Below are 16,017 nucleotides of genomic sequence, written 5' to 3' on the forward strand. Positions count from 1 at the left end.
AAACCATTTAACTGAGAACATTAGATAGTTGGCTAACAAAAGATAATTTATATCCTTCATATTAATATTTATGTTAAATATATCAACTTTTATAAAATAAACTTACATTGCAGTTTATATATTGATCATAATGTTTATTTTTAATTTTCATAGATTTTATAAATATATTTTATATAATATATTATAAATGTGACTTTTAACTAGTATACTATTTAAAGAAGAGCTGAGAATTTCTTTTCCTCATGGGAATATTTCTGGAGCAGTTGAAAAAAAGATTTTATTTTGAGGCAGGGTCTCACTTACAGTGTAGCTGTGGTTGTCCTGGAACTCACTCTGTAGACCAGGCTGGCCTTGGAGTCAAAGAAATTCTCTTGCCTCTGCCTCCCAAGTGCTGGGATTAAAAGTACATGTCATCATGTCTGACCCTAGATGGAATTTTTATAATTTAGTCAGTTAAATTGTCTCAGATTGTTTTCTAGATGTGTAGGTAGGATATGAACAAGTATAATCACACTCTAAGAAGTAGTAACTGACGTAAATGATATTAACTGAATTACCCACACTCCTTGGCCCTCTGTCGTGTGTGTCCGTGTCTTCTGTCTTTGAGCGTCAGTAAGGTTGCTTAGTTGTCATGTTACTCCCACAGTGTCTCCTTTGTTGTGTTAGAGGCCTCCCCTGGGCATGTGTCTGGCACAGAGCTGATAGGAGTTCAAGCAGCCAGAACTGCCCTTTGGACTAGTGAACTGAAAAGTGAAGAAATCTGAATTTCCTCATAATCCCTTTCTCTATTCTAAAACTATTGCAGGAGATACAGTAAGGTCCAGGGAACAACAGCAGGGAGCTACGACCAGGAAGACGGTTTGCCATTTGATTTGTTCTGTGCTAAGGGATCCTATAGTGGACAGCAAGTAGTCTCTGCTGAAATGCTTAACAGCTGATAAGAAATACTCTGTGTTTTCACAGTCTAGGAAATCCCTCAGGAGCCCACTGTTGATATGTTGGAGGGCTATTTGGATCTTAGATGCAGTACTCTTTTTGTTTTTTGTTTGTTTGTTTTGTTTTTTTTGAGACAGGGTTTCTCTATGTTATCTTGGCTGTCTTGGACTTGCTTTGTAGACCAGGTTGGCCTCGAACTCACAGCTATCTGCCTCTGCCTCCTGAGTGCTGAGATTAAAGGTGTATGTCACCATGCCTGGCTCAGATGCAGCACTCTTAAAATACTTTTCTTTCTTTCTTTCTTTCTTTCTTTCTTTCTTTCTTTCTTTCTTTCTTTGTTTTTCGAGACAAGGTTTTCCTGTGTAGCCTTGTCTATCCTGGACTCACTTTGTACACCAAGCTGGCCTCCAATTCAAAGTTCACTGCCAGAAATACCTGTTGGGTTTAGGGATCTAGCTCACGAGCAGTGCACCTGCCTAGTATTTGAGATGCCCAGTGTTTGATCTCAGCATACACAAACTCCATATACATAAAAAGGCATATATTTATTGAAAACATAAAATAGTATATCTCATTTGTCAATATTTAGATTAATTTCAGTTGATATCTGTAAATCTAGAACTTGTCAAATTTTAGCACCAAAATAACTTAAAATAGTACTTATTGGCAGTTTTCACTAGCATAATTTTTATTTCAGAAATTATGGAAGGCCAGGCCTGGTAATACACACCTTTAATCCCAGGACTCAGGAGGCAGAGGCAGGGGAATTTCTGAATTCAAGACCAACTTGATCTACATAGTGATCTCTAGGACAGCCAGACTTACATAGTAAGACACTGTCTTCGAAAGAAAGAAAGTAGATTTTCAGTGTCATCCTTAGCTATATTTTGAATTCAAGGCCAGCACGGGTTAAATGAAACTGACTCAAACAATGCTTCCAGTTTAAAAGAGACTAAAGAGACAGCAGCCAATTTCCCTCCCCCTCATTTTCTATAAAGGTTAGTAGTAAGTAAATGCAATAGATTGGATAATATTACTGTATTTATAGTTAACTTAATATCTCTGACATGATACTTTGTCTACATAGGAGAATGAACTTACTTTTAGGAAATATACACCAAGATACAGTTATTCTCAAATGATGCTGTATGTGTTTCTAGCTATTCATTAGCTGGTAAGCTCATGTTGTGTAATAGATACAGATACTGCCTAAGTAAGAGTGAGACAGATAGAGCTGGGTGGTGGTGTGCAGGGCTTTAATTCCAGCACTTGGGAAGCAGAGGCAGACGGATCTCAGCCTGGTCTGCAGAGTTCCCAGACAGTCAGGGCCACACAGGGAAACAAACAGAGCGAGACAGATAAAGGATAACGCACACACAAATACAGTAAAATGTTATATGTTATGTGGGGAACTTGGATTAAGGATAGACATGGACTCAGCACAGTACTTTATACGTGTAGTTTCCCTTCTTGAAAGACTGGGACAGAATGCTGGGAATTTGAAACCACTTCGAGTTCCTAGGCTATACAGTGAGGTCTTGTCTCAAGTGTGTGGCTCAGGGGAAGTACGCGGAAGCCTTCGAGAAGCCTTAGTGAGTAAAGGTGCCTGCCACCAACCCTGAGGACCACACGGTGGAGGGAGAGAATCAGCTCTCACAAGTTATCTATCCTTTGATCTCCACAAATGTTGACAGAAATTAAGACACAAATCATTTTTATTTTTTGGTTTTTCGAGACAGGGTTTCTCTGTGTAGCCTTGACTCTCCTGGACTCACTTTGTAGACCAGGTTGGCCTCGAACTCACAGCGATCCGCCTGCCTCTTCCTCCCGAGTGCTGGGATTAAAGGCGTACGCCACCACACCCGGCCACAAATCATTTTTAGAAAATATGTTTTCCGTTGTTCTGAACTCTTCTCAGTTGTCCCTCATGTCTGGCAGTGGCCTGGGCTGTCTTGGGGCTGGGCTCTGCTGTTTCTGAAGAAGCTGGGCTGCCAGGCAGGAAATGGAGGTGCATGGTTTCCAGCAGGCAGGTTCAGCTGCTGTCCGCTTCTGGAGAGGAGCAGAGCGCTCAGGGTGAGGCCCATGTGCTAGGTGAGGTTCCCAGCCTCACTGAGAGAGGTGGAAACGGGTTTTCCATTGGGTGTTACAGTTAGCTCTTTTGAAATGAGATTGCGCCAGGCGTGGTGGCGCATGCCTTTAATCCCAGCACTCGGGAGGCAGAGGCAGGTGGATCGCTGTGAGTTAGAGGCCAGCCTGGTCTACAAAGCGAGTCTAGGACAGCCAAGGTTATACAGAGAAACCATGTCTTGAAAAACCAAAAAACATACAAAGAGATTGCCAGTATCAGATGGCAGTGGAAGCTCAGGTATTCCAGAAGCCTGTTTTGCAGTGTTAAGCCACTGTGTTAGTAGCAGGGGTGCAGGCAAAAGCAAGGCAGGTCCTAGGTCTGGGTGAGACACAGTTCTGGCAGGGCACATGTTGGCCAGCACCAAGCTCACTGCAATGATGCAGGCTTCAGTGCCACCAAACACTTCAAGAGCAAACAGAGAAAGAAAAGAAAAAGTGGAAATTGAGTGTGAGTGTGTGTACTCTTAACTAGTCAGCAATGAGCCAGCAAGAATTTTTTTGTTTCTGGTTTTTTTTTGTTTTTTGTTTTTTTTGAGACGGGGTTTCTCTGTGTAGCCTTGGCTGTCCTGGACTCACTTTGTAGATCAGGCTGGCCTCGAACTCACAGCAATCCACCAGCCTCTGCCGCTGCCCCCAAAGTGCTGGGGTTAAAGGTGTGCGCCGTCATGCCTGACACCAGCGAGTATTTTAACTAAACTGCATTATTTGCTTGTGTGTCCCTTAGCAGCCTTCAAAGTGTGGGAAAGAGAACACTGGCTTGACCGGCAGGAGAGAAGCCATTCTCTAAAGTCTGTAGCTCTAGAGAGATCTTAAGGAAATCTCTTTTTGAGCTGCACATTTCCTGTCTGAAAATTGGTGAGCAAGATAAGCTAGTGTTGTTAGCTAGGTGCCAGGCATTTTGTAATGGAGGCTCTGATCAAAACAGATAATTTGCTGTGAGCCGCATGAGAAGTGCCCCATGCCTCTTCTGACACAGGACAATCAGAAAGTCTGTCTGTAGGGGGAGGGGGGGCTAGAGAAATGGCTCAGTAGTTAGGAGAGCCAGGCTTGTTTCCCAGCATCCACGAGGGCAGCTCACAACCACCTGTAACTCCAGGGGTCCTAACTGTCCTCTGGACCCTCTGGGTACCTATACACATGTACATATACTCCCACATACACACGTACACATAAAACAGAGCTGGAAGCTACCTGTTGAGCCATGTAACTTGTCTCTCTACTTGCACATACCCCCCATGCTGTGGCCAGCGCACACTCTTGTGTGTTCTAACCACTCACCATTTTCCCAGATTTGACTTGTGCTTTCGGTCCTTTAGGAAGGAACCTGGAGTGTTCTTAACTCTTAGAAATTACCATGTTTCATATTTGGACTTGTGTTTAGAATTTGTGTTTTGCCACATGGCAGAGACTAACAGACAGTGGTCTGTTTCCCTCTAGTGGCTCCGATAGACTTGGTTGGTGAGGGCTTATGTCTGACAGTAGTAATTATGTGATCAGAAAAGGGACTGCAATAGAGAAGTCAGATTTCATAATAAACATTGAGATTTTAACTTTACTTTATTTAAAAGATAATTGGAACAGAAAATTTTATTTTTATTTTTTGTTTGTTTCAGACAGGGTTTCTCTGTGTAGCCTTGGCTGTCCTAGACTCACTTTGTAGACCAGACTGGCCTTGAACTCACAGAGATCCACCTGCCTCTGCCTCCTGAGTGCTGGGATTAAAGGCGTGCGCCACCACGCCTGGCTATTCTTTTTTTTTTTTTTGCATTTTACCCTTTAAATATAGAACAAAATAGGAAGGAGTGTACATACACAGGAAGTTAGGCCCTTTTCATGTCTTTAGTTTGGTGAAGATGTACGTTGAAGTATGTCTTGTGAGCGTAGTTAACTATGTGCTAACCTGAATTCTGCTTCCAGAGATTGGTGCTTTAGAATGTGAATTACAACATTATTTGTAAAAGTGAAAATTTAGAAATGATCAAAACGTTCATTTTTAGGAACATTAGACAGTTTATATTATGGGATAGATTCATATACAACTCTCAATAGGTAATGCATGAAGGTTTTTCTTACTGTGTTCTGTTCCCTCAGCCTCCCCACGTAGCTGGAATTACAGGCAAAGCACTAGAAAGTGCTAGAACACCTGCACTGCAGGAGGCTTTCGGAAATGGGCCTAAGATTGCCTTTCCCTCGACAACTACTAAACTGCCTGTGTGGCTACTGGATTTGAGTTCCTGTAGAACCAAAGTGGTTTATTAAAGTGAAGTTTTTTCTTTTAACAGCTAGAGTTGGGAAGACGTCACTGATTATGTCTCTGGTCAGTGAAGAATTTCCAGAAGAGGTAAACATTTCTTTGTCATATTTAGTTTTGTTTTGTTTTTAGACTTATAAAAAATAAGTTAAAATGACATCAATGCCACCTTCATGTGTTTCTTCCAGTTAAGACTTTAAAAAGCTCATTAGTTTTTTTAAAAAAAAAAGCTCATTAGTTTACAGAGGACATTGGCTTATGAAAGAGATTTTGTGCCTTTCACTTTGCGGTTAAATTTTTTTGTTTTGTTTTTTACGTTGTGTGTATGTGTGCTTGCACGCGTCCATGCATGCCACAGCACAGCGTGGAGCTCAGAGGACAGCTCATGTGGGTCAGTTCTCTGCTCCTTCCTTGTGACTGCTTGGCAAGTCACTGAGCCATCTCACCAGCCAGTGGCCTTGACGTTTGTCACTCTGGGTCTTCGTTGTCTCTCTCTCTCTTTTCCTTCTGGGACAAGGTTTCTTAGTGTAGCCCTGGTTGTCCTAGGCTCACTTTGTAGACCAGGCTGCCTCAAAACTCACAGAGATCCGCCTGCCTCTGCCTCCCAGGTGCCGGGAAAGGCGTGCGCCACCACAGCCTGGCCTAGTTGCCTCACGTTTACAGTGGCAGCAGGAAGGGTCTAGAGAGCCTGTCAGCTGTGTAAGCTGTTGTTAGAGAGAAAGCATTTTCCAGAAAGAAAGAGATGCGGAGTATTGTGCAGATCACGGTCTGGATACCTCTTGCCTTCTGCCTGTCACTGCCCAGCTCTGAGGTGTTTTTGTCAGAAATACTATAATTCTGATGTAACTAAGATTACCTACCTGTTTCATTTTATAAATTAGAAGTGAGTTCATTCTATTTTGTCTACATATCCAAAGAATTGTTGGGTATGCCATTAAATTTACAATAATGAAGTACCACCAGAAACCAGGTGGATTTAGTTTTGGTATTATTATTATTGTCTCGAACTTACTATGTAGTCATGGCTGGTCTGAACTTTTTCTAATCCTTCCACCTCTGCCTCTCAAATGCTGCATTTACAGGTCTGGCTTGTTTTTGCTTTGTTTTGGTTTTTTGTTTTGTTTCTTCCAAGTTTCTTCCAGAGTTTGAGGCTGGAGATACAGCTTAGAACCTAAGAGCACTTGCTATTCTTCCAGAGAGCTCATGTTCAATTCCCAGGACCCGTGTTAGGTGCCTCATAGCTACCTGTAACTTTACCTTCTGGAAGTACACCTGCTCCCGCACACAAGTAAAATAAGATTAATGTCAGTTTGCATTTACCCTTTCTTACTCTTGTTAAGAAAGAAATACTTTTACAGTTTTATTGTTGAGCTAAGACTTTGATGTGTCTCTTGGCACTGTCTTTGTTTGACTGGATTTTTGTGGTGGATGAGATTGAGTCCAGGGCCTGTGTATACCAAGCAACAGCTTCATTGCTGAGCTCTGTCTCCCACTGGTAGCATTTTCAGGTTCATGATTCTGTGGCTGGAACTCTTGTTTTCCCTTTGCATTATGGAAGAATCAAATAGGCCAGGTGTGGTGGTGCATGCTTTTAATCCCAGCACTCAGGAGGCAAAGACAGGTGGATCTCTGTGAGTTTGAGGCCAGCCTGGTCTACAAAGCGAGTTCAGGACAGCCAAGGCTACACAGAGAAACCCTGTCTAGAACAACAACAAAGAACCAAATAGTAATTCCTTAATTTAAAAAGTGGAATATATTGTGGAATCATTAACATTAATTTAGAATTACTTAGGGTATAATACCTAAAGTTCTCTGCAAAAGTTTTAACTGAGGCGCTGGAAAGGCACCTGCTGCCGAGACTGGCAACCTGATTTTAATTCCCAGGACCCACAGGGTGGACGTATAAAACTGATGCCGTCCTGAACTGCCTGTGTGCTGTGATGCCCATGTACACGATAAGCTAGTGTAAAGAATCACAGTGAGTCCCAGGCCAGCTAGTGAGACCCTATCTTGAGGAACAAATAAGTCTCACATGTTTAACTAAGGTTAGAGTAGTTGTATAGTATTCCTCTTGGGTGTGGATATGATTTTTTCCCCCATATTTAAAAGTTATACTGGGCTTGGTGGTAAATACCTGTAATCCCAGCACTCAGGGAGACAGAGGCCAGCCTGGTCTACAAAGCCCAGGAAAGCCAAGGCTACACAGAGAAACCCTGTCTCCAAAAACAACAACAAGAAAAAAACAAAACAAAACAAAAAAGCCATGCAGTTGGGGTTGGAGAAATGGCCCAACAGTTAGGAGCAGTGGCTACTCTTCCCCAGAACCTGGGTTTGATTCCCAGCACCCAGATGGTGGCTCACAACTGTCTGTTACCCCAGTTCCAGGAAATCCCGTAACCTTTCTGGTCTCCAAGGGCACCGGGTATGCCTGTGGTTCACAGATACACATGCAAGCAAAATCTGTACACATAAAAATTAATTAACTAAAATAAAGAATGAATAACTACACATCCCAGTTTTGTTGAAAATATGCAATCTTTCTGAAATGTGGAATTGCTATACACAAGGTTTATGGAGCCAGCCAGTTTTTATCTAGCCAAGACAAAATTAGTATCTCTTTGACAGTTGTCCTTTTGTCTTGTGTTTCTGTGGGGTTGCAAGGCTGAGGAATAAGCCAGGGCCTACATGTGCTAGACATGGTCTCCATTGCTGAGGCACACCTGGTAAGCATGCCCTGGATTAATGTAGCTCCTTACTTGTAAATTTTTAAATTCCCAGCCGTGGATACACAGAGAAACCCTGTCTTGAAAAACTAGGGGGGGGGGAAAAAGAAAGAAAGAAAGAAAACTATAGTTTAAAAAAAAAATCTAATATTTGAAGACCAAATAAAGAATTGTTTTAAGTTTGTGAAAAACTTGATATAGTCTTAATATGACCTCTGATTACAAAGGTAGAATTTTTTTTTTCTTTTAACTTGGGCTGGACGTTGCTAGGGAAGCGCTCTGCCATTGAGCTACACCCTAGCTAGAAACTTATTTTTCCCTTTGTTTTTTTATTTTATTGCCAATTTTTTTTTCTTGGTTTTTTGAGACAGGGTTTCTCTTGTAGCCTTGGCTATCCTGAACTCACTTTGTAGACCAGGCTGACCTCAAACTCACAGCGATCCGCCTGCCTCTGCCTCCTGAGTGCTGGGATTAAAGGCGTGATCCACCACCACCCTGCTCTTACTGTGTTTTTATTTGTTACCTTTCTCTCTTTGTGCGTACACACCACAGTACACATTTGGAGGCAAGAGGACAACTTGTAGGAGTAGATTCTCTCCTTCCAGCATGAGGGTTCCAGGGTTTCCTGACCCATCTTGCTGGCTCTTAAAAATGTTTTTATTGGGGCTAGAGAGATGGGTCAGAGGTTAAGCGCACTGGCTGTTCTTCCACAGGTTATGAGTTCAATTCCCAGCAACCACATGGTAGCTCACAACCATCTATAATGAGCTCTGGTGCCCTCTTCTGGCCTGCTGGCTCATATGCAGGCAGAATACTGTATCAATAATAAATCTTTAAAAAATGTTTTTATTGTAGTTTTGCTTATATGATAAAGTGCCCCAATGAAAAAATGTAGTGAATACCTAAAAGGAAAGCTCTGAAAAGATATATATATATAAATCTATTGGTCTATTAGTAAGTTTGATGGATAATTTTGCTACATTTATTTTCATATTTGTTTTCAAATAAAGGTTCCTCCTAGGGCAGAAGAAATCACCATTCCAGCTGATGTTACCCCTGAGAGAGTTCCAACACACATTGTTGATTACTCAGGTAATGGGTGGCCTCTTGTGGGTGAGGCTCTGGGTTTAAATTGAATTAGTCCTGAAATATAACCTCACTGAGCTTTAAAATAATGTTCAAAAGTTCATTTTTTAAGATCACATACTTCGGGGGCTGGAGAGATGGCTCAGTGGTTAAGAGCATCACCTGCTCTTCCAAAGGTCCTGAGTTCAATTCCCAGCAACCACATGGTGGTTCACAACCATCTGTAATGTGATATGATTCCCTCACAGGGTATGCATGCATGCAGAACACTGTATACATAATAATAAATAAAGTCTTAAAAAAAAAAAATCACATACTGCTCTTGCAGAGGACCTGAGTCCAGTTCCAGCACACGTTAGGCTCACAACCTCCGGTAACTCCAGCCTCAGGGTTATCCAGTGCCTCTGGCCACTAGAGACATATGTGAATCACATACATGTAATGTGCATACATGCATGTATGTATACCATACACGTGTACTTATTCAAAAAAGAGTCAGAAAGTTAGGGCCTGGGGATGTAGCTCATTTAACTAGTGCTTGCCTAGCTCTGATTTTGAACTCCAGGATCACACACAGAGACACATGTATTATGAGTCGTTGAATTCTATTTGTGTTTTTTAATTTCTCAACCTTTGTTGCAAAAAATGAATTAAAACGGTCACTTTGGGAGCTAAGGAGATTGCTTAGTAGTCAAAGTACTTGCCGAGCAAATGTAAGGAGCTGCAACCAGATACCCGGTGCCGGAGTAAGAGGCTGGGCACTGGAGCTATAACAGCAGCACTGGTCAGAGGCAGAGCTAGGCGCATCCTCTGGCTGGGCGAGCCAGCGTGTGAGCTGTGGGTTCCTTAGAGAGCCCAGTCTGGAAACTTAAAGTGAGTGATGGAGGAAGAGAACTGGCATCATAGCTAGCTTCCACACATGTGTACGCACACAGCTATGTACACACAGAGTTCATCTTACTGTTTCTGATCACTGTAACACTGTACACGTTACTGTCTTTACTCTTTTTTTTTTTTTTTTTTAAATTTTTTTGGTTTTTGAGACATGATTTCTCTGTGTGTATCCCTGGCTGTCTTAGACTCACTTTGTCAACCAGGCTGGCTTTGAACTCACAGTGATCTGTCTGCCTGTGCCTCCGGAGTGCTGGGATTAAAGGCGTGCGCCACCACGCCCAGCGAACATTACTTATTTAGTATGTGTGTGGACACCAGTGAGTGTGGAGGTCAAAGGATACCTTGTTGGATTTGATTCGCTCCTTCCACTATGTGGGTTCTGGGAATCGCCCGCAGGTCATCAGGCTCTGTAGCAAGAGCCCTTACCCACCTCCTAGCAGCCCAGAAAAGGAATTCTTTCTTCATCATCCGGCTCTAGTTTTGCCTCTGGGCCTTTCTTGTTATTACTCCTGCCCGCTGTGATGACAGGTCCAGATTCTCTAGCCTTGGGCTCTGTGTCTGTGTTGTCTGTCTTCACTCTTTGAGTTGCTGATCTCTTTAGCCTGACCCTTTTGCAGCTGTGATCAGATGGCCTAGATCTAGACACAAGGCCTCTGCCCTTCCATGCTTGAATTGTCCTCTTGACATACTTTTTCCTTGCTAACCAGCTTCCATGTCTTAGTTGGGTTTTTTCTTTCTCTGGATCACCCTTAGTTTGCTTCTTTGCCAAGTGGTTCAACACTATATCAGATTTATTGATTTTTATGACTGTGTATGTGTGCCTGTAGGTATGTAAATGTATTATGTTCATGCTTAGTGCCCATGGAGGCTGGGAGGGTCATAGCTAGTTCTGTGCTGCTGTGAGGTGCTGGGAACCAAACTAGGGTCCTCCGAAAGACCAACAAGTGCTTTAACTGTAAACTCATCTACGTTAGTTATGTAATGTGGATGTTAGATAGGTTTGGTTTTTTTTTTTTTTTTTAGTTTGACTGTTAGTTACAAAAGCTTTTAAACTATAAAACACTGACTTTTGTCATTTGTAGAAGCAGAACAGAGTGATGAACAACTTCATCAGGAAATATCACAGGTATGTATAAACAGTCATTGTGTGTGTGCACGAGGCGTGAGCAGTGACAATCCTGAGTCTGTCTTTTTAGTTCTCTTACCAAGAAAATGCTTTTTCTGAGGGACCGTTGGGGATTGAGACAGTTTCTTGTAGCTCAGGCTGGCCTTGAATTCTCAGTGTTTTTGAGGCTTGTCTTAACTCCCCTGCCTCCCGTTGAGTGATGTATGGCGTGTGCCACCATGTGCAGTTTACCAGGAGTTTCTCAACTCCTTGTTGTCATCGTTGGTGTTTGAATGTGTATTTTTGCTCTAGTTCTTTAGGGATACTTTCCTTATATAGTTTTTTTCAAAACCTTCTCCCTTTGGCCCAAAAATCTTAGGTGGTTGATAATCAAATGCTGTTGTGTATATTTTATTTCAAAATACACTAATTTTTAAATTTTTTTCCAGGCTAATGTCATCTGCATAGTTTATGCTGTTAATAACAAACATTCTATTGATAAGGTATATTTACATTTTCTCTATATTTAAATTCAATGTGTTACTATTTATTTACTTTCTTATTATGTAGCTTAGGCTAGTCTAGAATTGTTATGTAGCACAGGCTGGCATTGAATTTATAATCCTCTTACTTCAAATTTTTGTGCTTTTTTTCTTTTAGTTTCTGTGGGGTTTTTGTGTGTTTCTTGGTTTGATACAGGGTCTCACTGTGTAGCCTTGGCTGTCCTGGAACTTGCTCTGTAGACCACAGGCTAGCCTCAAACTCAGAGAGTTCTACCTGCCTCTGCCTTCCAAGTGCTGGTATTAAAGACATGCTCCACCACTGCCTAGCTTTGTTTTTTTGTGTTTAAGGTAGGGTCTTGCCCTGTAGCCTATCCTGGCCTGGAACTCACGATCTTCCTGCCTCAGCCTGGGATTCCAAATATGTGCCACCTGCCTAGCTTTATGGGGGCAAATCTGATCAAAGCTGATCCTCTAGTCAGAGTTTTAAGGACTCAGCAAAGTAGAGAGCAAAGATGGCTCAGAGGGTCAGGTTTCCAGAAGCTTCTCTTCATCTGTAGCACCATTTTAGTTCTACGGGATCTGACACCCTTTTCTGGCCTCGGCACCAGGCATGCTCATGGTGTGCAGACGTAATTGCAGACAGAACATTCATAATCACAAAATAATAATAATTTAAAAATAAAAGTATACTTCCCCCCCTCCATTTTATTTTATTTTATTGACAGAATCTCACTAGGTAGCCCTGGCGGGTCTGGAACTCAGTATGTAGACCAGGTTGTCTGGAACTTACAAATTGCTCTGCCTTTGCCTCCCGAGTGCTATGACTAAAGGTGTGGACCTTTCAAAGGTACTATGTTCAAAGGTGTGGCTTCACTCCTACTTGTTTTCATTTTAGGTAACAAGCCGATGGATTCCTCTCATAAATGAAAGGACAGACAAAGACAGCAGGTATTATTCTTTTGCTTTCAAACTTTTATTGCAATTTTCAGACTTGGGGAGAAAAGATGTAAAAAGCAGTAACAAACATAGCTGTAAAGCCTTTACCTAGATCCACCAGTTACTAACATGTCCCACATTTGGTTTTTCTTTCAAATATTTATTTATTTGTGTGTCTGACTGTCTGTGTCTATGTATGTATGTGTGCAAATGTGTCAGAGGGTAACTTGCAGGATTTAGGGCTAAAGTGGTTAGGAACCCTTGTTACAAAGGACTCAAGTTGGATTTCTGTCGCCCACATGGCTCACCACCTTAGGCATCAGGCACGAGTATGGAACACAGACGTATATGCAGGCAAAACACTTACATAAAGTAGTAAAAAAATAAATCTATCCAGTGGTTCCAGGACAGGCAGGGCTGCACAGAAAAACCCTGTCTGGAAAAAACAAAAACAAACCCCAAAACAAAAATACTGTTTGAGTCTGTTTGGGAGTCTGTCTTTGCCTGTATCGTGTGCCCTCTCTTGAGTTGCTTCTTCTTTTTTTTTTTTTTTTTTAACTTTTAGAGACTTTATTTTTTGAGTTGCTTCTTTAATGAGGTATGGAACTGTGACTGCTCACAGGGTGAACAGTTGTTGATTGCTCATAGTGTATACTAGGCAGAGGAGAGGACTTGAAAATGTTGAGCAACCTTTGAAATCTGGTTTGGCCACTTAGAAACTGTCAGCCTCTGACTTCATAGGACTCTCTAGTTTCCTCATCTGTAACAGAGATAAAGGTAGTATTTATTCTAGATGCATATGAGTGTATCGAGAATTAAATATATAACATCTCTAAGATGCCCTGTAAATCTTCAGTTAGGAATTCACACAAAGAGGTCTGTGCAGTTCTTTGGAAGGTACAAGTGTGATGAGGAAAAAAGCAAGAGAGCATATTCATTAATTTTCTAAGTAGAATGATAGTTCTCTGCATAAATGTTCTCAGTTATAAGTCAAATGAAAATATTTTCTTTCCAATATTTAATTGAACAAAAATTATTTTTATTGTTTATGATTTTCTTTCTTTCTTTTTTCCTTTCTTTCTTTCTTTCTTTTTATTTATTTATTTATTTTTTTGAGACAGGATCTCACTGTATATTCTTGGCTGGCTTGGAACTCACAGAGCTCCCAAGTGCTGAGACTAAAGGTGTGTGCCTCTGGTGCCTTGGTGCCGCCGCCTTCTTTCTCTTTCTTTCTTTCTTTCTTTCTTTCTTTCTTTCTCCTTCTTCTTCTTCTTCTTCTTCTTCTTCTTCTTCTTCTTCTTCTTCTTCTTCTTCTTCTTCTTCACGTTTTATTAATTTATTTATATTTCTTCTTCTTCCTCCTCCTCCTCTTCTTCTTCTTTTGTGCCACCTTGTCCCCCAACCCCCCCCCCCTGTACCTTCTTGGTCGCCCTTCAATCTTCAATCTTTTCTTTTTCCTTTTTCCTTTGAGACAGGTTCTTACTGTATAGACCAGGCTGACCTTAGACTCACAGAGGTCTGTCTGCTTCCTAAGTGCTGAGGTTAAAGGTCTGTACCACTACTCCTGACAGAACATTTTAATCTTTTTTCAAAGTGATTTCCTTACTTGTTTTTATTTATTTATGTGTATATGAGAAGTTTGGTGCACTATGTACATGCTACCTCAGGGGAGGGCACCAGATCCTGTGCAACTAGTGTTTTAATTGTTGATGAGCCACCATGTGGGTGCTGGGACCCACACCCAGGTCCCCTGGAGGAGCAGCAGGTGTTCTTAACCACGAACTCTCTCTGCAGCCCCCATTTTAATCTTTTTAGATGTTAGGAAAACCAGGTTTTAAGTATTAATTGTATATATCTGGCCCTTCGCTCAGCTTTTCAGAATTTCTGTTTTTCATACTCTGAAAATCTGATGATGCCCCTGTTTTTCTTTGTTTGTTTTGTTTTTCAAGACAGGGTTTCTCTATGTTACCTTGGCAGTCCTGGACTCGCTTTGTAGACCAGGCTGGCCTGGAACTCACAGCGATCCGCCTGCCTCTGCCTCCCAAGTGCTGTGATTAAAGGCGTGCGCCACCATGCCCGGCTTCGATGTCCCTGTCTTAATTTTTTGTGGAAGGGAAACTGACTAAGATGGGCTTGAAGTTCTGTGATGACTCCTCTTCGTTGATTCTTAAACTTTGTTGTGACAAAAATGGAAAGAAGAAAATGACTCAGCTGTGTAGTGGTATAGCTACTTGTCGTCTGTGGCAATTTAAATTAATTAAAATGAAGTAAAACTAAAGTCTGTGTTCTCCCGGATGCTTTCTCATGTCTCAGAAGCTCAGTGGCTACCTGTGACTAGTGGTTTGGTAAAAGTGCAGCTAAAGACCATGGTCATTTCAGGGTGTGTTGGTCTGGGCCTTCAATCCCAGCAAGTGGTTCTGTGAGTTTGCTGCCTGCCTGGTCTACATAGTGAGGTTTGGGACAGCCAAGATTATTTAGAAAGGCCTAGTCTTAAGAAACAACAAATACCACCATCATCAGAGAATGTTGTTTTCCACAGTGCTCCCTGAAGACCTGAGTGTCCACATGCCCTTGGCACCTTCTGCTTTTGGGGCTGTTTCTAGGAGGGCCTTTCCAGAGAAGAGAGCGTATATACCTTAGCCAGCATATGAAGAACCAATTTATGCCACTGGATTTAGAACTTTGGCTTTGTTGTCGCTAATATACTATGTGGCTACGTTTTCCCCCTTTCCTCTGAGAGACAGAGTTTCTCTGTGTAATAAATAGCCTTGCTTGTTGTGGAGCGCCCTTCATTGACCAGGCTGGCCTTGAACTCACAGAGATTTGCCTGCCTCTGCCTCCTGAGTGCTGGGATTAAAGGTGTGTATCACCACCCAGTGTGGGCCTTTTTTTAATTTTATGTTTTATTTAATTTTGGAGACACAGACTCTGACTGTGTTTCCCAGGCTGTGCTCAGATTTGCAGTGTCCCTGCTTCCACATCCAGGCAGCCAGGATGAAACATACACCAGTGCCCTGCTGGGGTGGCCTTTGCAGCACTGCTGCAGGGAGATGTCTTTTGGCACTTGAAGCTAGCTGCAATGCCTGTGCTGCAGGCATGGAAGGATTTGTCCTTCACTTTTACATTTCCTTCATTGAAGCACATGAACACACGTACTTTCCTCATTACTGACTTTTCCCAGATTGTACTTTTTTACTTTGTTTTGAGACAGATTTTCAGTGTGTCGTCTGGATTGGTCTTAAACTAAGAATCCTCCTGTCTCAGCCTCCTAGTTGCTGACGTTCTGTGTGTGCACTGCCATGCCTGTGTAGACCTTACAGTTTCCAGTACCTTCTCTCCTAAGCCTGATGTCTAATTTAATTTTGGTACATACTTATTCTTCCTTAGGACTCTTAGATCTGCGTCACATAGCTTTAAATCAGGGTACCTGGTACTGTCATCAGAGAGATTTTCATA

General features: G+C 41.9%; 2 protein-coding genes across 11 annotated transcripts in view; one reads left to right on the top strand and one right to left on the bottom strand.

Moving 5' to 3' along the window:
- Window positions 1–16,017, bottom strand: part of LOC311579674 (protein Njmu-R1) — a 216,181-nt gene that overhangs the window by 50,798 nt on the left and 149,366 nt on the right. The gene's annotated exons all lie outside the window — the stretch shown is intronic.
- The window catches only part of RHOT1 (ras homolog family member T1), a 69,610-nt gene that overhangs the window by 11,319 nt on the left and 42,274 nt on the right, over window positions 1–16,017 (top strand). For all 8 annotated transcript variants that reach the window (XM_084747991.1, XM_084747992.1, XM_084747987.1 and 5 more), the window contains 5 exons: window positions 5,346–5,404; window positions 9,048–9,129; window positions 11,100–11,143; window positions 11,572–11,625; window positions 12,521–12,573. In XM_084747991.1, the coding sequence (XP_084604117.1) occupies window positions 5,346–5,404; window positions 9,048–9,129; window positions 11,100–11,143; window positions 11,572–11,625; window positions 12,521–12,573 (292 nt within the window). The remainder of the gene's footprint in view (window positions 1–5,345; window positions 5,405–9,047; window positions 9,130–11,099; window positions 11,144–11,571; window positions 11,626–12,520; window positions 12,574–16,017) is intronic.

This window comes from Acomys minous, assembly GCF_964271855.1.
Source record: "Acomys minous genome assembly, chromosome: 12".
Lineage (NCBI taxonomy): Eukaryota > Metazoa > Chordata > Mammalia > Rodentia > Muridae > Acomys > Acomys minous.